This window comes from Xyrauchen texanus, chromosome 47, assembly GCF_025860055.1.
Source record: "Xyrauchen texanus isolate HMW12.3.18 chromosome 47, RBS_HiC_50CHRs, whole genome shotgun sequence".
In the NCBI taxonomy this organism is placed as follows: domain Eukaryota; kingdom Metazoa; phylum Chordata; class Actinopteri; order Cypriniformes; family Catostomidae; genus Xyrauchen; species Xyrauchen texanus.
In genome coordinates, this window is record NC_068322.1 from 5088635 (window position 1) to 5113787 (window position 25153).

Consider the following 25153-nt stretch of genomic DNA (forward strand, 5'->3'; position numbering starts at 1 on the left):
ACCCAAAAAGACACACACATACAAGACCGCCATCAAATTTATCAAAAGTGCTTCATCACTTATAATCGTGGGGCACACAGCACAGCTTTGCCCACTTTTAAAGACATGTCTGAAAGTTCCGAGCGTCAGTCATTAACAATAATGAGTCTGTAATTATGACCGACCCTCTGTGAATGTGCAAAAATCCCCATTTTGTTTACTGCATCAGGCCAGGAAGAAATAAACAAAGGGCCTGTTTGCTCCTGCTATTGTTTTGGGCTCACGTCACCAAATGAGCACCATTTGGTTGGTGAAACACAAGCTCAGTTCCAAAATCTAGCACGCTTGTAGCACGCTACATGTTTACATAGGCTACAAATCCTAAAAAAAATTGATAACTGTACATGAGAGACTTCATTCAAAATTTATTCCAGGCTGATATTAGCATGTTGCTAAGCTAATGATGTGACTTTATGACTCTGCACAAAATATATGCACAAAAACTGGGTAAATATTGGATAAAACTGTCCATTTTATATGCAAGTCTTTTTTTATTAATCCTTAGAATTTGGACATTGTGAGCACACCTACAGTATGATGCCTTAAAATACTTTCTAGGTAAGCAGCTCGCTAGGTTTTGGAACAGAGCTACTCTTTCAAAATTAATATATAATACATAAAGAAAATTAATTTTTTTATTATTATTATTACAGCCACTCAATAAATACATAGTTCACAAATATTAGGTAAAATCTTACATTTATTATTAGATTTAATGATTTTATTTATTATTATTTTACTTTTTGGTTTTGGACACAAGAATATTTATATTATAATATAGACATACATTTTTGCATTGCGTCCTCACTGTCAACATTTCCTTTCACCATTTTGAATTTTTTTTTTTCACAAAACAACAATTCCCAACTGAACCTTCCCAGAAAAACCAGCCTAAGCGGGAACGTTCCTGGTTTTGCCGGGAAGCCAGCTGGACTGCCAGCCTGACCAGTTCAAAAATGCCCAAAACCCTTCTAAACCCAGCCAGCTGACCAGCTTTGGCTAGCTTTGGCTGGCTTTAGCAGTTTTTTTCAACAGGGTTAATGCAATCTGGAATTGCTTCTTTACATGCAATGCTGCCTTCGAATCCGGTCATTGTGAGTGTGCCAATGATGCCTTAAAATGCTCTCTAGGTATGCAGACATCATTTTAGGTTTTGGAACATGGCTATTCTTCCAAAATTATACATATAACCTACCTTTTATGATTATCGCCACTCAATCACATTATGACTGGGACAAGCTCCAAACAAATTCCCAGCTTTTCTGTTCACATAGCTTCACTTAGAGTCCAGCAAAGTACAGCAGGCAGATTGCGTAAGCGCCTCCGCTAGTTTGGAATAAAACTGAAGTGTAATAAAATCTGCTTTAAGAAAGCCAGACCTGAGATGTTTATTAATAGCATGAGAGATTGTAACAAGGAATCATTAATAATGCAATTCTTATGAGGTAAAGGTCTCTTGAATGTCAGTTTCTCTCCGCGCACAGCTCTGCTGATTAAAAACTCTTGTCATGAGGGCGTATTTATGCGTCTGACTCACAGCCAGCTGTCTGCAACGACACCAAAAAGGACTGATGAAGAAATTAACAAACGTCAAGCTGGCCCCTAAACCACAATGTTACATATAGTTTTACTCATGTAAAAATGTGAGGATGTATTTCATTCATCACGGGCAGGAAAATACACATACAAAGAGGGAATCCTGATTGACAGCCATGCCGGTTGCCTTGATCTCAAGCTTTAATCAGCTGTAATTGGCTCTCTCAGAAGGACACAATGACATGTGAAGTGGAAAGAAAAGGAGGCTATGGGTGTACATGCAGCGCTGTCTCGCATTTCTGAGGATCCCACCGAGGCTTGTATGTTAGTGCATAAATATGCTTCTGATTAGAAGGAAAGAGTTCACTCCATAAAGGCACTCTTAAACAATTATCGCTGCTACCATTACCAGAGAATACACTAAGACTGAGGTCTAATAAAGCATTAACAGACAGAGAAAGAAGACTAGCGATAGCTCCACATTTTTGAGTAAATGTTTTATGCTATGGCAATAAAGCAAATCCTTTCAAAATTGAATCATGTTGATATGAATTATAAATGTCTGTATTTACATTTTAACTTGTTAAAATGCTAATTCTTGATATCAGCAATGGAATTACCACTAGTGAAAATGACCGTAATGACTGTTATTATGTTTGCACTAGTAAAAGGTTCATTCTTAATAGCAAAAATTATGCTATTGCATGCGAAAACACCCTTTCTTGGTATCAAGAAAGGAATTTTTACTAGTGCAAACCCAATTGCTGATAGCAAATATGTGCATTTAACTAGTGAAAGCTGATTTATAGATATCTATAATCCTGCACAATCCTATCCTGCACATGATTAAAAGTCAATTCAGCTTGCCATACTGGCAACTCTGATCGTCGGTTACTTGATATCCCTCAATCTTATGTTCTGCAACATCAATTTAATTGGATTGGCTGGTTTTTCTTACCCAACTTGGCTTGTGATACAGATGCATGTACAATTGCTGTGGATCTGACCATGTAAGGATGAACGCACACAGTGTGAGCAGAAAGAAGCATGCCTGTTTTCTTAGGTCAGAAGGTGAGTTGGGTCTGTTTGAGTTGCAGCTAGCTTAAGTGTTCGTTACCTCACCAGAATTGGCATTTGTCAAATTACCGCACTCTGGCTCACCCTCAACACCTTTACGGGAATGCTGGCACACATACACACACACATCAAGCCCCTACATAGCCACAACATCAACATGACCTCATGCTAGAGTCAACGTCAATTTTCATGCGTTCTTTAGATCCTGCATCATAGCTGACCCTAAATATGTCCTATAATTCTTCATTTCCGGCTCTCAGAGTGAGTTCTTATGGAATGTGTTGGATGTCCCTTCATTAGTTTTGTTTGTTTAGCACAGGGACGGAGCAGGGTGAAGGTGGGGTGGGGTGAGGCTTTAGCGAAATATGGGCCTTCAATCGGCCGAGACAGATGACAGGGAAAATGGGCTCGCGGAGACATTTCCTGTGCATGTTTTTTCAGATGAAAATCAGCTAAAGGCATAAGAAGCTCAGTACGGCTTTACTTTTTCTTTTTTGCATGGAACACAAAAGGAGATGTTGGGCAGAATGGCTCAGTCACCATTCACTTTCATTGCATCTTTTGGAAGTGACAGAGGCTAACATTCTGTCTAACATCTCCTTTTTTTTTGTTCCACACAAGAAAGAAAGTCACACAGGTTTGGAACAAAATGAGCTTGTATTAATGATGACAGAATTGACATTTTTGGGTGAACTATCCACTTAAGATCTCTACAAACCTGAAGCCTATGCAGATTTGCTGTTCCCCCATCAAACTTTTCCATTGAAATCTGCCTTCTCAATAAAGAACAACAAACAGACCACAAAGTCAAATTAGAGCCAGAAAAAGATGGAATCCTGCAGCAGGAGGACTTAATGTAAAAGGCGGGAGGAATTTAAGATTTATTTATTACTAACAAAACATCTGGGGTACTTATTGCATATTTGCAGGGACCTAAATAAACACAAGCTAAAGTTTCAGATGGCCCTGACTTCACAATTAAGGAATGCCCCGGTTTCGCTGCGTTTCCCGATCATCACCGCCGGTTTGGAGCTCAGCATATCCAGTATAGTTCTGAAAATGCTCAAAAGCGTTGCTATGTTACACAACAGACTTTGTGGTTCTTGGACCCAGTGCCTTAAAATTACAGGCTATCAGATTCAAAGCAGTATAGGAATAGCTGAGCATATGAAGGGGGAAGGGTTCCAGAGCTGCATCTCTTAGGTTTATGCTTCCTGTCAATCACGCTAACTAAAAGTTAATTGAACATTTCACAAGAGTCATTTAAAATAAACATTATTTCAGTTCTGCTTTACAGAAATGACTTTGAGGATGCTTTGTATTTAAAAAAAGTAAGAAGAACAATACATTAAAATAGAAGGAGCATGCAAGCATTCTTTTGTTGTATGTAAGTGCTGGTTATGTGCATAAATCTTTCCCTCTCTTTTTAGAATCTTTTCAGGATGCTTCGTAGATAACCAAAAGCAATTCCAGTACAGTGGCGAGTGTTTTGTATCAACAAAACCTCTTTAAAGCAAACTTGCCAAATACATTGTCCGTCCAATTGTAATAACATGTTTTGATGCATTTGAGGGATAAAAACTGAGCTATGGCAAATGCAATACCCTTATTCAACAAGGCTAAGAAACATGTTAAAGAGATAGTTCACCCAAAAGTGAAATTCTGTCATTTACTCACCCTCATGTTGTTCCAAATTCATGACTTTCTTTCTTACATGGAACACATGAACACAAATGAGATATTGGGCAGAATGTTAGCCTTGGTCACATTCACATTCATTGCATATTTTCTCCATACGGTGTAAGTAAATGGTGATTAATAATGTGCATAACATCTTCTTTTGTGTTCCTTGAGAGCAAATCATGCAGGCTTAGAATGAAATTTTTATTTTTGGGTGAACAAACCTTTAAAGTTACAGCTTGTAATTACAGCGCCACTAATGGCACCAAACAGAATGGCAAAAAACAAGATTCCCAAACAGGTTTCCCAAACAACCTGTCAATCTGTTTGGACAAACAGGTAGTCCTACCCCAAACTGAAGCCAATGTGTGGGGCTACTCAAACAAATATAATGCAATTCCAGCCACTAGTAATTCAGAAATTACATCCCAATGTATTTATATGTTCAACTGTCTCAAATAGACCCCCTTAGCTAAGTATTTGTGTTACAATCTTATTCTAAAGCTTTGGCACAGATTCCCAGTTGCAACAAATTCTAAGTTTAGAAATCCATTCATTTCAATATTAAGGGTGTTTTCACTAAGGTTTTCTTTTTAACTTAAAGGTATAGTTCACTCAAAAATGAAAATTCTCTCATGATTTAAGATTTTTAGAAGAATATCTCAGCTCTGTAGGTCCATACAATGCAAGTGAATGGGTGCCAACATTTTTAAGCTCCAAAATCCATATAAAGTGAGTGTAAAAGTAATCCATATGACTCCAGTGGTTATATCCATGTGTTCAGACACGATATGATAGGTGTGGCTGAGAACGCATCAATATTTAAGTCATTTTTATCATAAATTCTCCTCCCTGCACAGTAGGGTGCGATATGCATGAAAAAATGTGAATCACCAAAAACAGAAGGAGAAAGTGAAAGTGAAGGGAAAGGGACTTAAATACTGATCTGTTTCTCATCAACACTGCTAAATCCACACATCATATTGCTTCTCATAATACTTTTATATTGCTCTTTTGCAGGGCTGGACTGGAAAGAGAAATCGGCCCGGGATTCGCTGCCCTTTTCTGCATATCGTGGTGCTGTTTTGTGGTCCGTTCTGCATAATGCGGCAGCCCATTTTAGCCTATCACGGACCATTCGGCACGTTTCGCAGCCGACCCACCGGCCTGTTCAGTTCTCCCGATGGACAATCTGGACCTGATCGGCCCCAAAGTGCGTCAGCCCACCGGGAAAATACCCGGTATGCCAGATTACCAGTCCAGCCCTGCCCTTTTTTGAGTTTTGGAACAGCAAATTTTGGCACCTATTTACTTGCTTTGTATGGACCTACAGAGCTGATTTCTCTTAAAAATCTTCATTTGTGTGCAGCAGATGAAAGAAAGTCATACACATCTGGGATGGCATGAGGGTGAGTAAATGATGAGAGAATATTCATTTTTGGGCAAACTATCCCTTTAAGAGGTTTGTTGCAACTGCAGTGTCATAACCATCATAGATATTGAGGCCATTGCAATCCATCAAGACGGGTTTTTCAATTGCATGTTTTGCATTTGGTCTCCCCAATAATGAACATTTGTTTACATCATTGGTGCAAATGCACTGCAGAGTTTCTCTAGACAAGTCCATTCCAAAGCCATGTTATCATTGCATAGACTGACCTCTAGAGCCCTACAGGCAGCATGTTACCTCATGCTATCAGAGAAGAAGACAAAGAAGGCAAAAAGATTGAAATTGGGTAAAACAGTGCTGTTTTGAATTTTAAAGGCAATTTCAATCATCTAATACCATGTTCAATCTGTTCCTTTAAAGGCGAGGGCATTCACCCATATTTTCCAAACGCTACACTGTTATCAGATCCAGTTTCATGGCCAATTACAGGCCTGCTTTGTTCCGAGCTCTTCACTTCACTGTCTGTACAGCTACCTTGACAGCACATCACTCGCTCGTTCTGCTTAAAGTCCTTTCCTCAAGCTCGAACTTGTACAACTAAAGGTCAGAGCAATAAAACTTGACTGAATCTGACGGATTCTGTATTAAGCTGCATGCACATTATCATTTTTGTTGGTTGGTGAATCAGCCAAATATGCAGTTGCTTTAAAACAGAGAAGCCCTGGCCTGTTGTGGTTGTGTTAGTAAACCGGGCAATAAAATGTATTTAATAGTTTGCATTAAGTACAGAGCTTGCATTCTATGTCAGTCTGGATTTATGGTTCCACGGCCAAAACACAAACAACGGCAATCAAGATCTTTTGTAAATGCAGCACTGTAGTTAAACAAGCAATGCTTCCTCCACAAATCTCAGCAGAGAAAATTCCCAAAGCATGCACTTAAACCCCCATCCAATACACCACAACAGAAAGGATTGAATCAATATAAGAATGTTCATGGCCGGTGATTCCACACCACAAATATTTTGAGAAGAGTGTGTAGGGACATGGGCAGCCAGAAAAACAGAAAATCCACTTTAGGCTGTTAGGATCTTAATGGGTTATAGCTTCCCAAAAACTAAGAGGCGTGGGATAATAGCTGTGCCTATTGCAGTATAGGATGCCAATGGACACTAGAAAAATTACTTACACAAAAAGCTCAAAAAGTAGCTCAATGATATTCAGACAACTATCTAGATAAAAGGTGAATGCACCATCTAAAATGAAACAAGAGAAAGGAACTTGCTGTTGAGCATGTTTAAAGTACAGGCTATAGTGTATAGGCTATAATGAAACAAATTCCATGGGGTAACCAATTCAAAGATCATTAGAAATTGTCATTGGTTTAAATTCTGATAACACCCAATTTTCCAAAGAGTATTTAGGCAGCTGTCAATCAAATCCAGGCCCATTTCTAGAGCATTTGGCTTGTGAATAGGAAAGAATTCCAGACGGATTCTTAAATAAGATAAAGATCTATGCAGAAGGGAGGGTGTGGGGGGAAATTAAAAGAAGGACAGAAACAAGAGACTCATCAGCAAAACTAACAAAACAATCAATCATTTCCTTTGTCCATCATGCATTAACTAACGCACTAATAGTTAAAGGGAGAATCTAAACACAAATTAAATTAATACAATTTCTCCTTTGAAAATCTCCTTGAAAGTCCAATCTTCTAAAGTCCAATAGAATATACAATCTACATTAATGCAATAGAATATAATGCAGTACAAGCCAAATTATTTCAACAAAAGACCGAAGTCAAATGGTTAATATTTGATCAAACAACGAGGAAGAGTTTATAAGAAGTGCGTACAGTTTGTAAAGTCTGTTTGAAGTCGCATCCAAACATCTGGAAGTGATGCGCAAAACTTACCTGCGCAATAAGGCAAACAAAGTGCGTCCTTTGGAAGAGCGAAGAAATCTGCAAAGAGAAAGTGACAGCGGATCGGACTCCTTCACTCCCAAATCTGCATGCTTCAGTAAGAGGACTCTGGGTTCCTCAGACTCCTCCCTTTAAAAGCGATACACTCCATCCGATCTCCGCCTTCACGCACCGTTTACGGCAACCCAAACTTTACGCATTGTCCATACACTGCCTTCTCAGCACTTCATAAACATCATTAAGTCATTAAAAATATTATTTGGCTATATCAATCAAGATAATTAGCGAATATAAATTCAAAAATGTAGAACACACATTGAAATAATTTTATTCAAATATTTTATGGGCTATTTAAATGATGTTATATTATTCTATTCTATTTTGTCATGTTACATAATATAATATGAATTAAATAATAATAACAACATGAGCAAATTATGGCACAAAACGGCTAAGAAGGGGAAAGTATTTCCATGGCAACATGTTTTAGCACAAAATAAATTGGCAATTTTTGGTTATTCTTCACAATGTTATTGTCAAGAGCAGCCATCCAAAATGATGATCTCTGTGATAAACGGGTGATTCAAACACTTCAGGTGTGATATCATCTGATAGATAAATGAAATAAGATATTACAGTAATTGATTTCAAAACAAAGTGTGTCTAATTACCCTGAACTGAACGATTAGTGTTTATACACTTCTGGAGTGCTTGAGCTTACAGTTTTATTTTTTAAATAGTGCACCCCCTCCCTCTTTTTAGTTGCAGGTTATTTTGAGTTTATTCATATTTCTGATGATGTGGAGAAATGCATGTTCATTCACAAGCTCTTAATTCGATTTCTTTTCACTCTGAGTTGCCAGCATTCACTGCTAACAATGGTGGCAGTGTTCAGTGTTATGATTCATGCATTGTTGTTCTTTGTCTGTCATTTCAAACAATAGACATGAGGAGGAGGGACCTCCAAACAATGAGCTGCAAATTAGAGCACTCAGCTGTGCATCTGATTTATTCCCAAATACTCATACAGGCCAATACTGTTAAGGGATGTTTTAGAGAAATATGTGTGTGTTGTGTTGGTTTCTAGACCTGGGTATTGCTCAAAGAGGCTGTGTGTGTGTGTGTGTGTGTGTGTGTGTGTGTGTGTGTGTGTGTGTGTGTGTGTGTGTGTGTGTGTGTGTGTGTGCGTGTGTGTGCGACTATCTTGGCAGCATTTAAAAGAATGGCAAACATTTTGTATTCTTGAACTCTAGCAAATAAATCAAGCAAACACTATAGAAGGAAAACAAGGATTTATTTGTTTTGTGAGCATGACTTTGTTGAAACAAAAGTGCTCAAGTGCTCCATCTCAAAGTACAAGCAAAATATTTCCCAGTATTTTCCCACAAATTGGAAACCAGGAGCAGTAAAATGCAGATCGCTTTACCTGTAATTTGGTTACAAAGGAGAGCCTGCCCTGCATTTTTATTCTCTTCATCTGAGGGCTTTGAGAATTACAGATGTTTACTTTTCTAATATGCTTTGATTCATAGCAACTCTATCAGGGAAAGGCCTCAGATAACTGAAAATATAACATTGTCACCTACTGTAACTTTCTCTGGGCTCTGAGAATGACAATATCACATGATTGTCTGTTGCTATAAAAGTATACATATGAACTTGTTTTAACTAGACTACCTAAAGCATGGAGAGTTGAACTTTTCTGAGAACATCAGGACAGCCTCAGGGTGCTAAAACTGTATCTCATTTGCATAGGAGTGCAAAAGGTCTTCTTATTTCTTCCAGGATGTAAAGTTACATGACGGTCAGCTGCTTAAATACTGGACAATGGGCATGGGACATCTTAACTTTGCATAAAATACGGGACGTCCCGAACCCTGCTAATACAGAACAGTTGCCAAACCTAGTCTAACATTTCCAATAGAGACAACATCTGTGTCTAATCTAAAGTAAATACCTATCTGCTGATCATAAAAGGAGAAACCTGCATTAATAGGATAGTAAAAGGAAACTGCATACCGTAAGATTATGCACAATAGATCAAAAAGTTTGAAAATGACTGTAATCCACTTAGAAAAGCTTTTATATGGCCTGTATTTCAATGTTTAGTGTATGGAACACATGCAGCATAGTCACATATACAAACAGGCATATTTTGTTAGAATAATACCCACAGCCACACGTTACTGATTAACTGGCCTAGTTCAGCTGAATTAACGTCCAAAAATGACACACTTCACCTGTCTCTTATGACCTGTGTTGAAGTGGACATGCTGACTCAGGTCTCAATGACTGATGCCATATCTGTGCCAGTTTGCCATCTGTCGAGCAATAGAGGATAGAGTGCCACCCTTCCTCTTACCTCCCAGTGCTTCCTTTTCTAAACTCCACAACATCAGTTCACAGACAGAATGTCATATTTTAGATGGAAACTAAGACAACAGATGCCTGTCTCTCTGTTCCTATGAAGCGGTATCCTTGTGCAATATTCTGTTCTTCTATAATGTATTCTAGTTCCCTCAATGTAAAGCTCCAGTTAAGCATTTTTTGTTTCTTTGTCGCCCCCTGCTGCTTATGAACGGCCAGTTCATTATATAAATAAATGCATATGCGCCACCTGCAGGTCACAAACAAGAACTGCTATTACCTGAGTATTCATGGCATTCAAATGTGTAGCTATGACATTAATGCAGATTTTAATCAAACCTTTGATCTTTTAATGAAGGTTTCAAACGTCAATAAATGCAATTTTATTAAAAATAAAAAAAATTCAGTTTGTAAACTACAAATAGGTAATAAAATAAACATGCTCTTCACCGAGGGTAAACAGTAGCCTTGTTTGTTTCAATCAACGCAGAATATATTTACACAGTTGATATGATATCCATATTAGGTTGTTCTATTATCTAATCCCTCTCCACGGACAGCGCTCACACATATTTATCGTGGCACATCACAAATTAATATTGCATGCAAGCCACAGCCGACTGACAAAATAAATGAATAATTTACCATATAATGTTTAGGGTGATTACAATTCAAACAAACAAAGAAGATGATAAGGTTTATATCAAGATGCCCCTTTCTCCATCATGCCCACTTTTTGGGTGGAAATATTTCGTACAGTTGTGGAGCTTGTGTTGGTCTATTGCCCAGCATTGAATAGCTTCTTCCTGCCCTCCATGCCGGACATGGCCTCTACGTTTTTCCTCCAGTCTGTTACCTCCTCTTTCTACAGTGGAGAAATGACAATTTCGCATCAGTTGCATTAATGTTGACATGTGTTTGTATTTTGAGCATGCCATCAATACACAAAGTGGATCTGGTAATATTGAGTCCAGTGTTTATTTATGTGCTGTGATTACTGTCAATTTTGGAAGACTCTGTTATTGCCCTGCTGTGGAAAAACCTTCAACCAGCCAACCTAATTTAGTACCTTTCAAAATCTACAAAAATGACAGGAGAGCAACTGAAATTGTTGCATAGGCTCGTCTGAGGACAGCAGACCATTACAACACACCTCAGACAGACAGGGCGGTTTAAAATGGCAACATTTCATCACCACTGGGCCTTCAAAGGAATCGCTTAATTTCTAAAATATGACTCTCTGAACACAAGTACACTTGCAGAGATGGATTGTTACCTTTTCCTCTTCTTTTTTAACTGTTTTGAGGTTTGCTTTGAAGTCGGCTTTCATTAGTCTAGTGTCCGTGAGCGCTCCCAGCTTGGCATCTGGAGACTTCTTCACCCTCTTCAGGTTTGGCCTCTTCATTTTCCCCTTGAGTTCATAGATCTTCTGGGTTAGTGACACAATCTGGTAAACAAATGTAAAACAAAAATCAGGTTTTAGTTAATTAATGTGTTACAGCATTAGTGATCTCAAATGTGGTTGTATCAATAAAATATTATGCATGCACCATTACAAAGAAATGTGTTTTTCTTACAGGTCAATAGAGGTAGGCTGCATACACTAATTATAATTTTTTTATTATTTACACATTTCAATTTCATAACAAACTTCCATCAAATTGAATTAAGAAATCCTTAATAAAAACAAATGTAAAAAATAACGATTTGAAATATTTTAAATTTCATTCATATTTTTTTTAAAAACATCATACTATTTAATTAAATGGAATTTAGTAAAAATAATTTTAACTTTTTGAGTGTATCTGACAGGATCTTCACATGGATAAACAATAAACAAAGTGTAATTTGATTTTTACATTTAATTGCTGCATACTTCAATTAGTGGTTTGTTTGAATTGCTCAAAAAACATATGAGCAATAATAATAGTGATACTTATTTTCTTTCTGCATCAACTATTCTCCAAAAAAATATTTAAGCCTATTTTTAAAACTAACAATTTTATAACAAAATTCAATCAAATGGAATTTTGTCATTTTTTAACTAAATTCAATTAACACATTTTTTTTACGCAATTAAATTTGATGGACTTGAAGTTGAATTCATATGAAACTGAAATGCATAAATCTTTCAATAATATTTTGAGTGTAGTCAGAATGGATAAAATAAGTTTTATATTATTAAATTGTACAATAAAATATTTTTTTAAACGTTTGCCTAATTCTGTTCACTGTGTAAGCTTGAAAGAATTGTCACATCTTTTATCACCGTTTCATTACCTCTGCATCATTTCTGACGACTTTTACATTAAGGTCGTATAGCGCCTCATCTACAACGTCAGTCTTTTCGTGCAAATCTTTGCAAAGCTCCTGTAAAAGTAAATGACATCACTGAGTTTGAACACAATAAACACAAATGCAGCTTTTAGTAATACAACTAAACCCAGCAATTTGGGCACAAGAAAACACAAAGTAAACTTCTGACAGTGTAAACTTTCCCACCTGCAGTTCATGGACAGAAAGGCCTGAGAGTTTGAGGGGCGGCACTCTCTCCTGCAGGGCAATTTCTCTTTCTAACTTTTTCTGCTCTTTTTCTTTTACCAGCAAGTTTTCCGCTTTTCTCAGCAATTTGGTCTGAGGGTCATTCAGGCAGAGGGTGAGAGAGGAGTTCCGTTAATATAAATCAGCTTTCTTTGATGTCACAATGAGAGTCCAGATGCTCTTGGCAGAAATGCCACAGAAAGTGACAAAAATGACTCACACATTTCAAATTTGGGGTAAAAAAAATAGCCACCATAGTGTAAATGTCTGATCTTTTATTCAGCTTTTCATATGTTTCTTTATATTTTGATGTAAGTCTATTAAGTTATGAGTTTAGTGTCTCTGCAGATGGTAAAATTGTAATGAAAATCAATTCCAGGGTGCAAATATTGGCCCATAATGAAAAGGTACATTTCTGTCAATGGTCAAAAAGTGCTAAAAATGAGTGCTTGATCAGTGCCATTCATTGTCAAGAAACAGTGAAATTTAACCAATTACACAAAACGATATTGGAGACAAATGAAATGCATATACAGTTCTTTAAAAAACAGAATTTCATGGGGCATGAGTGCTTATTCATACATCTTGGGTTACTTCTCAATATACGACTCTTTCTTACTCACCTTTAGCAGAAGTCTGCGTGTGGCTGAGTACTTGGACTTGCCCTTTTTCTGCAAAAAAAGAAAGTAAATCTTATCCCATTAATCTGCAGTTATGTTAAAACAATCCTTTGAGTCTTATCCACACATGCTGTGGTGCATGCATTGACTGTCGAACCTGATTACTGTTTGAATTTCCAAATTGAAGGCTCAGTCGCCAAGTGTAGTTTTAAGCAGACCAGAGCAAACTTACAGTGCAGATTAGTTTTTAACATGCGGTTTAATGTCCAAAACTGCTGAGCTGCAAGCAACCAATTTGCTGCTGGATTAGGTCATTGATTCAAACATTAAATAGTATTTAATACATAGAGATGCCAACATGTATACTGCCATATTATTCCTGTTGCTAATCATGTATGATTAGTATTTAGCAAATGTCAGTGCAATCAGCGAAAATTATTTGCAAGGAAACCATTAACATAAATCCTTTTTTATTTTATTACCATTTTTTTCTCCCCAATTTGGAATGCCCAATTCCACTACTTAGTAGGTCCTCGTGGTGGCGCGGTTACTCACCACAATCCGGGTGGTGGAGGACAGGTCTCAGTTGCCTCCACTTCTGAGACAGTCAATCCGCGATTCTTATCACATGGCTCGCTGTGCATGACACCGCGTAGACTCATGTTACTCTATACGATCCACGCACAACTCACCATGCGCTCCATTGAGAGCAAGAACCACTAATTGCGACCAAAAGGGGGTTACTCAACCGGGCCAATTTGGTTGCTTAGGAGACCTGGCTGGAGTCACTCAGCACAGCCTGGATCTGAACTCGCGACTCCAGGTGTGGTAGTCAGTGTCAATACTCGCTGAAGTACCCAGGCCCCCTATTTACATAACTGCTTAAAGGGAGACAAGGAATAGCAAAAACGAAATGCTCTACAAAACTCTCACAACAAACGGTGGGTCTTTGCTTACCGGTCTGTGGAGACATCATTGGGCATTAACAAAGCAAAAAAAAAAAAAACAACAACAAAAAACAAACAGATCTGTACGTTTTCTAAAGAAAATGTTACAGGTGTTTGCCTATGCAAAAACATGCGCAATGATGCTCATGGTTTTAAGTGCATTGCTATGAGGGTGCTAGGGTGTTCTGAATGGTTAACAGCATGTTGCTATGAGGTTGCTATGGTGTTATGGATGCTTTTTAGCATGATGACATGTGGTTGCTAGGGTGTTACGAGTGATTTCTAGCATGTTGCAAGTTCTGGGTGGTTTTTAGCGCATTGCTACATGGTTGATAAAGTGTTTTAAGTGGTTTTAGCACGTTCCTATACAGTTGCTAGGTTGTTCTGGGTGGTTTTTAGCATGTTGCTATATGGTTACTAGGGTGTTGTGGCTGGTTGTCAGGACATTGCTAGATCGCTTTTAAGTTTGATTGCTTAGAAAATTACTAGAACACAAAGTGTCATTTGTGTTTGTAGCCAAAAATACGCAATGAGTTATGAAGTTTAGTACTTAGGCCTTCTGGATAATAAAACTTAAAAAATGTGGTTAGCTGGTTAGTTTTGATGATTTTAGAGGGATGTGGCCAATTGTCAGCTGGTAGACTAGCTAGACGATCAGCTAAACACCAGCTTGGCTAGGCTAAGAGACCAGCTTAAAGGGATAGTTCACCCAAGAAGGAATATTTTCTCATCATTTACTCACCCCCATGCCATCCCAGATATGTATGACTTTCTTCTGAAAAGCAGAATTCTTTTAAAAATCTTAATTTTAGTTCAGCAGATGAAAGAAAGTCATACACATCTGGGATGGTTCGAGGGTGAGTAGATGATGAGACAACTTTCATTTTCAGGTGAACTATTTCTTTAAGATGGGTAAGACCAGCAAACCTCTTTTTTTTCAGCAGGGGGTAAAGGGTTTGTTCTAGGTATGAGCAATATGAAAGTGCTTTAGTAGCAACACAAATAATTCATGATAACTTGGTGTAAATCTATCCTTTTGGCTCAAATATGACATTGACAGGGTCATTACACAAATAAAAATAATGCTTACCCCTCAGACATGGCTCCAAAACACTATATGACCTGAAAGGAAGCCAAAATTAATTGTGGTCACAATTAAATCCATCACCATTCATATATGCACACATCAGGCATCACTAGTTAAATGCCAAACAACTGACATGGATTAGGAGTGACGCCATGGCCAGGGGTCATCCACATAAAAGGACGTCCAAATAGTTTAAATAAAGCTTGTCCTCCTTTGACATCAAAAACTCCACTAAATACAATAACAATATGCAGGTGGTACACACACTGTGGCATTCAGGGTTACCGGACATTGGGTTTTACTGGTCACCACGGTGACTCAGCCATGGAAGAACCATGACATTTTTTACAACAATATAACAAACCATTTCTCTGTGCACATCAGTGATTTCTCTGAGCCTTCAAAGATACATTCATTAAAGCTCACAGTTCAGAGAGATCGGGGTCTTGGCTTTTCGCTCCTGTGGAGAAAACAGTGACCTTGAATGTCTCATAGCGGGGCGTAGGACTCCGAGCAAGGGTTAATGGGGTCCCTCTGGGAAATTGGTGTTCAGGGATAAAATTCAATGGCGGAAGACTGATGGATAGGAAGTACAGAAGCTGAAAGCATTCCTGCGTGTAAATTCAGTTTGTGATGGGAGAAATTGACAACACTGCGTCTGAAAGATACGGTTCAAATGGACCAATAGAGCTCGGAATATTAGTGGTAAATGACAAAAACTCAACACCTTATTGGAACTTTGTTTGTCTTGGCTTTGGTCCTGTTAATGTCTGTGATATGCAGTAGCTGGAGTGACTTTGGCAAGGGGTATCAGAGTCTCTGACCTTTGTACAAACACACATTCTAGAGGTCTATGTGTTCGAATACAAAGGGCGAACTGTACTTGAGCAATTGTACTTTATTAATACAAAGTACTTAATTTACCCAATTCAAATTGAAAATGTATACTGGTACATGTACTCTGAATAAATGTTCCGGTTCTCTCAATTCTCATTTACATGAGGGAAATGTATTTATTTGATAATAAACATTAATTTAATAATCACCTCTTTACACTGTAAAGCTGCCTTCATACCATAAAAATATGCATTTACACAGACTTTTTAATGTTGCACAGGTGGCATGAATATATTTACACACTATAATGTATATAATGTTTTATCATGATAGTTTGTATTTGAAAACTAATAAAATATTTGCCACGTGAATTAAAGAGACTGCCTCTTTTACGACTGAGCTCTCAAGCACCAATAAAATATTTGTTATTATAAGGAACCCTTACTGTAAATAAGCATATGAGGGAGCGCCTGCATGCTGTAAAGCAACACATCACAACACCTGCTCATCTTTGAGAGACAGATGGAACGATACACTGACAGCATCTCACACATTATATGGTTACTACCAACACTACATTCCAGTCATGCCCAAAGATGCCCTGTCATTTCACCTTAAAAATCACTTACAATTAGATTGCAGGCTCTCATATCATAAATCATGGAAAAATCATGCACAAATAAACAAAAACTAAAGCAAAAGCTTAAGTCAAAAATAAAATTATTTTCAACCACTCCTGCCTCTGAACTTAAAAGACCTCTGAAGAGGACCATTGGTTTCACAACCAAAGTGTTAGACATTATAAAAAAGCAGCCATACAGAGTTCATACCTCTGAAGAGAGCTCCAAGAGAGTGAACAGACAAGTGATGTACAGAGAAACAGTGCAGTGTGATTTTCAAAGATTGATTTATGCCTCACCTCTCACATGTGAATGGCTAACCAAAATAACTCACACCAATACATCCCTTTAATGGCACCAGGGAACCTTTCCGCGCACCATAGTTCTGGCATTGCAAAATGATAGACAAAGACACATACGACACAGAATGAATGCCCATTACGTCTATGAGTCACTTACTTTCAATTGCTTTAGAACATAAACCCTACTGAATAAAATATCTTATAACAGCCTAGGCTGGTTAGCTGGTCTTAGCTGGTTGAAGTTGGTCCATCTGGCCTCCCAGCCTGGCCAAACTGGTCTTCAGATGTTTAGGTGGTCTCCTAGTCTGGCCAAGATTAGTTCTCAGTGGGTGTAACTGGTTTCCTAGACCAGTGTTTCCCAACCACTGTGTGCCGCATAAGATTGTCAGGTGTGCCGTGGAAAATTATACAATTCCACAAAATAAATAAATGCAAAAAATAATAATAATAATAATTTCAGGGATCAAAACTCCTCACCTTTCGGAGAAGTTCGCCATTTTGAAACCATAATCGGTCACTTTTGTGATTGTGAAGAGCAATGATTAATGTGCAAAAGTGAGTGATATTTATACACGTTAAGGGTCATCACATGACCCGCATGATGCCACAACAGTGTTTTTCACACACACGTTTTTGCTTCACCAATAATGTCTTTGAGAGTACTAAGCAACAAGAAATAATTAATGTGCTTGGGCAATAATTCATGCCCAAGCTGGACTTCAGCTGGTTTAGCTAGACTTCCAGTCTGGCCAAGCTGGTCTTCCATTTGTTCAGCTGGTCTCTCTGTCTGGCCAAACTGGTTTTTATTTGGTTCAGCTGGTCTCCCAGGTCCCACCCTAGCCAAACTGGTCTTCTGTTGGTTCAGCTGGTCTCCCATTCTGGTAAAAGTGTTCTTCAGTTGGTCTAGCTGGTCTCTGAGCAAGGCTAAGCTGGTCTTCAGCTGGTTTACCTGGTCTCACTGTCTGGCCAGGCTGGTCTTCAGCAGGTTTAGCTGGTCTCTTAGCCTGACTAAGCTTTTTTTAAGTTGGTCTATCTGGTTTCCCAGCTTGGCCAAGCTGGTCTTCAGATAGTTTAGTTGGACTCTCAACCTGTCCAAGCTGCTCTTCAGCTGGTCTAGCTTTGTCTGCCTGTCAGGCCAGGATGGTTTTCAGTTTGTTTTGCTGGTTTTCCATGCTTGTCAAGCTGGTCTTTAGTGGGTCTAGCTGTTTTCGCAGCTTGGCAGAACTGGTCTTCAGTTGGTCTAGCTGGTCTACCAGCCAGGCTAAGCTGGTCTTTAGCTGCTTAACTGGTCTCGTAGTCTGGCCAAGCTAGTTTTCAGCAGATTTAGCTGGTCTCCTAAACTGGTCAAGCTGGCATTCGGTGGATCTAGGTGGTTTTCCAGCCTGTCCAAGCTGGTTTTTGTCTAGTCTAGCTGGTTTTGCAGCCTGTCCAAGCTGGTCATCAGCTGGTCTCCCAGCTGAGCAAAACTGTTTTTCAGCTAGTTTAGCTGATTTCCCAGCCTGGGCAAGATAGACTTCAGCTGGTCTAGCAGATCTCACAGTCTGTCCAAGCTGGTCTTCAGTTAGTCTAGCTGGTCTCTCAGCCTGACCAGCAAACTAGATTAGCTAAAACCAGCAAGCCAGTTTAGGCTGGATTTAGCTTTTTTTTTGTTTTAGTTTTTTACAGGGAAATGTTCAAGGTTTTTATACCACATTAAGGTCACATTAATTATAATTTATATATTCATGCGATTAAGATTCCCATGGCCATTCCAAAGTCAACAGAGATTCTGGGTGTCCTTACTATTAGGTGCTGCAGATATAAATGCATATAATTGTTTAATTGAGCATTTTATAGAGCTGTCTGACACCATAATTCAGCACTGCTCAGATTGCCTGAATTTAAAATGAGAGTCCTAGTATCCATCCAAGCATGGCATTAATTAAAGGTATAAGAATATCACCAGGAGACTGCTCAAAAGAACACGAAATGGATCATAGCATTTAAGTGATTAAAAAAGATGAAAAAGAGACATGCTGAGAACATTTATCTCCGTATCTGGCTTGAGGCAGGGTGAGAGGTCACCTCATGCTCTAAAAGCCCCTAATCGATAAATGCACAACCCCATAATGCATTAGAAAAGGTTTTATGGTTCAAAGACAAACTAAGTATTGCAGCGTTTTGGCTTTTGCGCATGTAAAGAGTGTTTGAACTTGTGTGCGGTGAAAGAAGGGGCAACTCGGACAGTGAAAGGACACACAACTTGAGCGGAATTTGGAGTATGGGCTGGCAGCTGTCGACAGCAACAGAGAGATTGAGTGGACACAATCGTCCCATGACGCATGGCTCATGCGCTATTGTCTGCAGGATGTGCATGCGCTTTTAATCTTGTTTATTTTTAGGGGAGATGGTTTTCACTCATCGTGTACATACTGCTCACTGTCATCACTGATAACACAACCCCAGTCCTTTTAACTATTTAGGGATTATACAGTATTAAAGAGAGTTTGTGATTTTTCTTCCCTATGAGATACAAATTTGAGCCACTGTTCACCATAATTTATCAGCTCTTATAAGCACTGATGAAAAATTATTTTGTACATACAGTTTGCGATACAAAGTCTCATAGTGAATGGATCTGCAGCAGATACCATGTTGTACTGTAGGAAATGTTATTAAAGAGAATTAAAGTTATTTCTTGCTCTCAGTTTATGTAATAATATTAATAAAAGCCCACTTTGGGATTGCCCCCCTCATTATATCCACTATTATAATAATTTTGTGTGTGGCATCTTAACTAAGATCATAAAATAAGGCATTAAATAATTCCTTTTTAAGTGACTCCAAAATAACGGCCCTTTCGCTGCCAAGCAAATGTCCTGGAATTGTTATGGCCTTTTTTTTTTTTTAACCCCACTTACACATTATCAAACATGGACCTAAAATGATCAGCTGCTCATTCTGCCTACTGCTATTTTGCCTGCTTAATGATGTAAACTAACAACCACTAAACACACACATAGTATGGTTTTGAGTAATGCGGCTCTCGTTTTAATTACATTGGATTTGCATTACGATTTCCCATTAAGCGATTTCCTAGCGACCCATCCCAGATAGTGGAAATTGCTCTCAAATACCCACCCCATAAACAACAAGGCTGACGTCACTCCCCGTCTAGCTGAACATCACTGGTGGCGACACAATCACTCGCTGAGAGCTGACGTTCCGATAGTGACAGAGCTCTCATGGGTAATGAAGTTGCTAATCACTTGTAAGTGAGCGGGTTTACATGCAACATTGCTGGATGACAGGGTTTTTTTGCATTTGTTTTACTCGTCAGCACTTTAAAATGTTGTTCATATTATCGCATCTTGAAGTCATTCATTTTCAATGCAAATGGATGATTTTCATCAAAATTAGCGAAAGCAACTGTTTGCGATGAGGGTGTGTCCAGTGATGCAACAAAATTTAGAATAGTTGAAGTACATGTAAATGACCAGTGATGCAATGGGGCATGTACCAATAGGAGTGAAGACACTGGAGTACATGTGATCCAACTCCTAAGAAATACTATTTTTGAGTGTAGGCAAGACGGAGAAGTTAATAGTTACTGTGAGCAAGAACAAGAACTTCAGCTGAATTCAGAAGTCTACATACACCTTAGCCAAATATATTTAAACTACGTTTTTCATAATTCCTGACATTTAATCATTGAAACTATTCCCTGTCTTAGGTCAGTTAGGATCACTACTTTATTTTAAGAATGTGAAATGTCAGAATAATAGTAGAGAGAATTATTTATTTCAGCTTTTAAATTCTTTCATCATATTCCCAGTGGGTCAGAAGTTTACATACAAGTTGTTAGTATTTGGTAGCATTGCCTTGGGTCAAAACATTTTGGGTAGCCTTCCACAAGCTTCTCACAATAAGTTGCTGGAATTTTGGAGTCAGGTTTGTAGGCCTCCGTGCTCGCACATGCTTATTCAGTTCTGCCCAAAATGTTCTATCGGACTGAGGTAAGGGCTTTGTGATGTCCACTCCAATGTCCTTAATTTGTATTAACCTAGCATGCAATATGCCTTGATAAATTCACTTCTATTGCATGTGTCTTTACAAATCACTACAAATTCCTGAACAGACTGTAAATCATAGCGCGCGAAACACCCCATCAGCAGTGCTTGAGTCTGTAGACTTGCAAATAAAATACCAAAGGCAGGCATTCTGCCAAAGTAATGCCACCCAGTGGCATCGTTTAGCTCGGAAGTGCTTGCTTTTTGAGCACTTCAGAATAATGGGTTATGGTTAGTGAGATCCATGCAGCTCATTGCATTCTGCTTGACTGGCCAGAGACGCTCTACAAGAAAGCTGTTAGATCAGTTGTTGGTGGTGTTGTGTTCTCTGCTGGTGTTGTAAGGAACAGAGCGGTGGGGTCCACGCTGCATTTGCTGTCTTTACCCCGGCACTCGGGGGAGTCGGACATTTAACAAAGATGAGCGCGCCTGTTCCCAGAGCAGAGAGAACATGTTTTTCATAATAAGAGACAGAAGCCACGAACTTGTTGCTGTATTTTGACATGCCTTTTATCCCAAAACATCATATTCAGGATTTATATCTGATCCAGGGCATATTAAAATAATCTCATAGCCTTCCGTTAGCCTATCTACTGGCTAGTATCCACTACTTCAGGGGCCGCTGTGGCTCAGGTGCCTCAGTAGTGCGGGTTGGCCACTAATCACAGGGTTGGTGGTTCGATTCCCGGGCCAAAAGACTCCACATGCCGAAGTGTCTTTTGGCAAGACACTGAACCCCAAGTTGCTCCCAATGGCAGGCTTCCACCTTGCATGGAAGCTCTGCCGTCACTGGTGTGTGTGTGTGTGTGTGTGTGTGTGTGTGTGTGTGTGTGTGAATGAGTGAATGAGATGCAGTGTTAAGTGCTTTGAATACCGCTAAGGTTAAAAAGGCGCTATATAAGTGCAGACCATTTACAACTACTATGTACTACTAAGCAGTATGCACTACAAGCAGTACGCACTCAACCTCATATTCTGAGTGTCTATCTGAACGAGTGCAATTTCAAACGATCTGTCTAGTATCTACTACAACAATTGAACTAATATCTAGTATGCACTAGCAGTATGTTCTTCTGTTTAGTATCAACTAAAACAACTACTACCTAGAATGTACTACATATAGTATGTACTTCAATCCAGCATCCACTGGATAGCACAGTATACAATATGCAGTACTTTCTAGAATGCACAACAAGCAGTTCTATTATCCACTACAACTATTCAGTAATCACTACAACTAATAATAACGTTATTAAAAAACTATAAGACATGACTATTTACTATGCACTAAAAAGAGTATGCATCCAATTCCATATTTAGGGTATTCATCTGAACTGAGGCAGTTTCATAAACTCTCATAGCCTATCAAGTATGTACTTCCATTTAGTATGCACTACCAGTAGTATGTTCTATAGTCTAGTATCCTCTACAACTACTGTGTACTACTATTTAGCATGCACCACATGTAGTATGCTCAACTGCCTAGTATCCACTATATCCACTAATTACAACTGTACTTATCTGAACTAGGGCAATTTCAAACAATCTCACAGCATATCATGAGCACATCCGTGTTGTTTTTTTACCCCTATAGAATCAGAGATAGCAGTTCCAGTGGATATCAAATATTTAGCTAGAGCTGCACTTGATCATTACACTAAGGGTTTGCCTGGTAAAGAAAAACAAAAAAATATTAAATAAAATGCACTCTCTTTCCAGTGCTTCTGTGTTGGATCAGATGAAGGAAATTTGATACCTGTAAGTATTCATAAAATCCTCTTGAAAGGCCTTTTTATATCATGTGGGATTTTTGATCCATATTTACTGAAGTGAAGATTTACAGTTGTGCCTGAATATACAGTGAGTAGACATACAATAAATATACAATGTTACCATTCAATACAATTCCTATGAATTACATTAAATTCTACAGCAGTGAATGCTGCTAGTCCAGACAGCAGCCCCTATACCACCACAGTCAACCACTAGGGGTCAGAGTTTGACACACCTGCACAAAAGTGTGGGCAGTGCACATTACTACATAACAGTCACAATGATTAGCAATGAAAATAATGTCTGTATGCAACCAAGATGTAGCTAAGCAACTATACAGTGACATAAGAAAGATTCATTATTCCTCTTAGAATGTTATATTAAAAATAATAGAATATATTCAGGGACTGTTTATTGAAATCTGAATGGAAAGAGAAGCCAGCAGAGGCATTGATTTACAATGCAAATAGTTGAAAGCAAGTAGATGCAAGAACTATTTCAATGTAGATTTATCAGTTCATTTGCGATGTTTTGAGCCATTAATCCTTGTTGCATGTGGTCTAATAACTTGTATTTCCATGGCAACTGAACACATCGTCATCTATTTGTGTCTGATGGCTGGTTTTAAGAAGGATTGAGGGCAGAATTACTCCTGTTCACTGCACTGCTAAGTGACAGACCTATAGAAGGTTTCAAAGAGAGAAAGAAAGAAAGAAAGAAAGAAAGAAAGAAAGAAAGAAAGAAAGAAAAATATAGTACAGAATGACACATCGACAGCAGTAATGGAATATTCTGACTACACACTGTAACATTTTACTTTAATTTGGGGTTCAAATGTACTAATGCACTACCACAACTAGAAATAGAACTATCGAGAATGCACTACAACTACCCTTTACTACTGTCTAGTATTCACTAAAAGTAACATGTGTAGGGTATGCAGGTCAGCTTTGGGGAAATGTATAATTAATTTCAATGATCGTAATCAATGATTAATCAGACGATTTGACCCGGATACCCATACACATGTAAAAACGCCCCAAAAAGGGCTTATATAGTCCAGGAGTCTGCTTCAAATATATATAGATAATTAAACCCAACGAATTATAATTAATTAGGAATATACATTATAGGCAGACAGGCTATATTAATTTAATTAAACCCTCAATGGAATTGACCCGTAGGCTACCGCAACCAGTCAGTTCGTCCAGCGAACAGCTTTGCTAAATATTCCTGATCAATTCCCTTGAAGGTTTATTCTTAGTTATAAGCCTACTCATCAAAGCACGTTAACTTACTTTGATAATATCAGCTCGTAGCTTAAAATCGCACATTAAAGAGGCTTTGTTTTATGATCAACACACACAGACAATCAAGCATATAATTGGGTTTAATACAAGGAACTAGAATATATCACTACACTTGACAAACAGACACTTAACATGTAACATAAAATAAACATAAAATAAACAGAGTAGAAGCAATAAGGAAAATAAAGAGATTATTAAGGATAGCAACTTATTACAACAATTAACCCTTTGAAGCCAGCAAGGAAATTACACACTCTAACGCGTTTGAATTTCGGGTGAAATAATACTTGCATAAAGGAACTCTGTGTGTCGCTGAGCAAGTCTGCACGTATGTCGGGTCCTCGTGGCGTCCTCGGTTCGGTGTTTCCAGAGCGTGGAGTTGAAACTCACTTGTTGAGAGAGAGTTGAAGGGTTGTTCCGAGAAGTTGCGATGTTCAGCAGAAGAGAAGAGAAAAATGTAAGATGGCTTGAAGCGATCCGGGAGAAGTCCAAGGGAGGTCCAGAAGTGAAGTAAGAGGAGAGGAGTTGAAAAGGAAGAGAGAGGAAGAAGATAAGAGCTAAGAGGAAGAACTAAGCTGTAAGGAGATGAGGGAAGTAAGAGAACGAAGGTCCGTTGTTGGTGCAATTTATGCCCTTAGAAAATGTGTCCCACCTCTCATTGGCTCGACCAATAAGAAGAGCGGAAGTTTCAGGCGGGAATTTGGTTTATTGCCCCATTGTTCTGAGAGGGGTGGTAGATGAAGAAACTAGAAAATCTTCTTGTAATACTAATATGTTGTTGTTATCGACATATCATGTACACAGTCATTTCAATCTTCAAAATACCAAGTTATAGAGACCAAATATGCCACACATATGATTTCGGTTAACCATAGTATGCAAAGTCTGAAACATTAACCCATTAGAGTTTCAAGCAAACATAGATCAAACAACATTTAGGAAAATCCTGAGATGGAACATTAGATACATTAATACATTTATCACAGGGATATATATATAGGATATATTGGATTAAAAGGGTTCATTTCTCCTTCTCAGTAAGGATTGAGTGAGCA

The 25153-nt window shown here is 38.4% G+C and overlaps 2 protein-coding genes across 7 annotated transcripts in view; both read right to left on the reverse strand.

Moving 5' to 3' along the window:
• Nucleotides 1–7762, reverse strand: part of LOC127639072 (non-muscle caldesmon-like) — a 72359-nt gene extending 64597 nt beyond the window's left edge. For 5 of the 6 annotated variants that reach the window (XR_007969920.1, XM_052120916.1, XM_052120915.1 and 2 more), the window contains exon 1: nt 7637–7762. The gene's annotated coding sequence lies outside the window, so the exon portion shown is untranslated. Of the gene's footprint in view, nt 1–1234; nt 1499–7636 lie in introns of those variants that run through there. The other variant, XM_052120912.1, reaches the window with a different exon arrangement.
• A 1188-nt stretch (nt 7763–8950) lies between these two features.
• Nucleotides 8951–17843, reverse strand: tnni4a (troponin I4a). Its single transcript, XM_052120577.1, has 6 exons — nt 17802–17843; nt 13177–13245; nt 12515–12646; nt 12293–12382; nt 11289–11459; nt 8951–10877 (listed from the first exon to the last, which is right to left on the reverse strand). Exons 1-6 carry the CDS (start codon nt 17841–17843, stop codon nt 10791–10793), a joined length of 591 nt encoding a protein of 196 aa, XP_051976537.1. The 3' UTR covers nt 8951–10790.
• Between the last annotated feature and the right edge of the window lie 7310 nt (nt 17844–25153).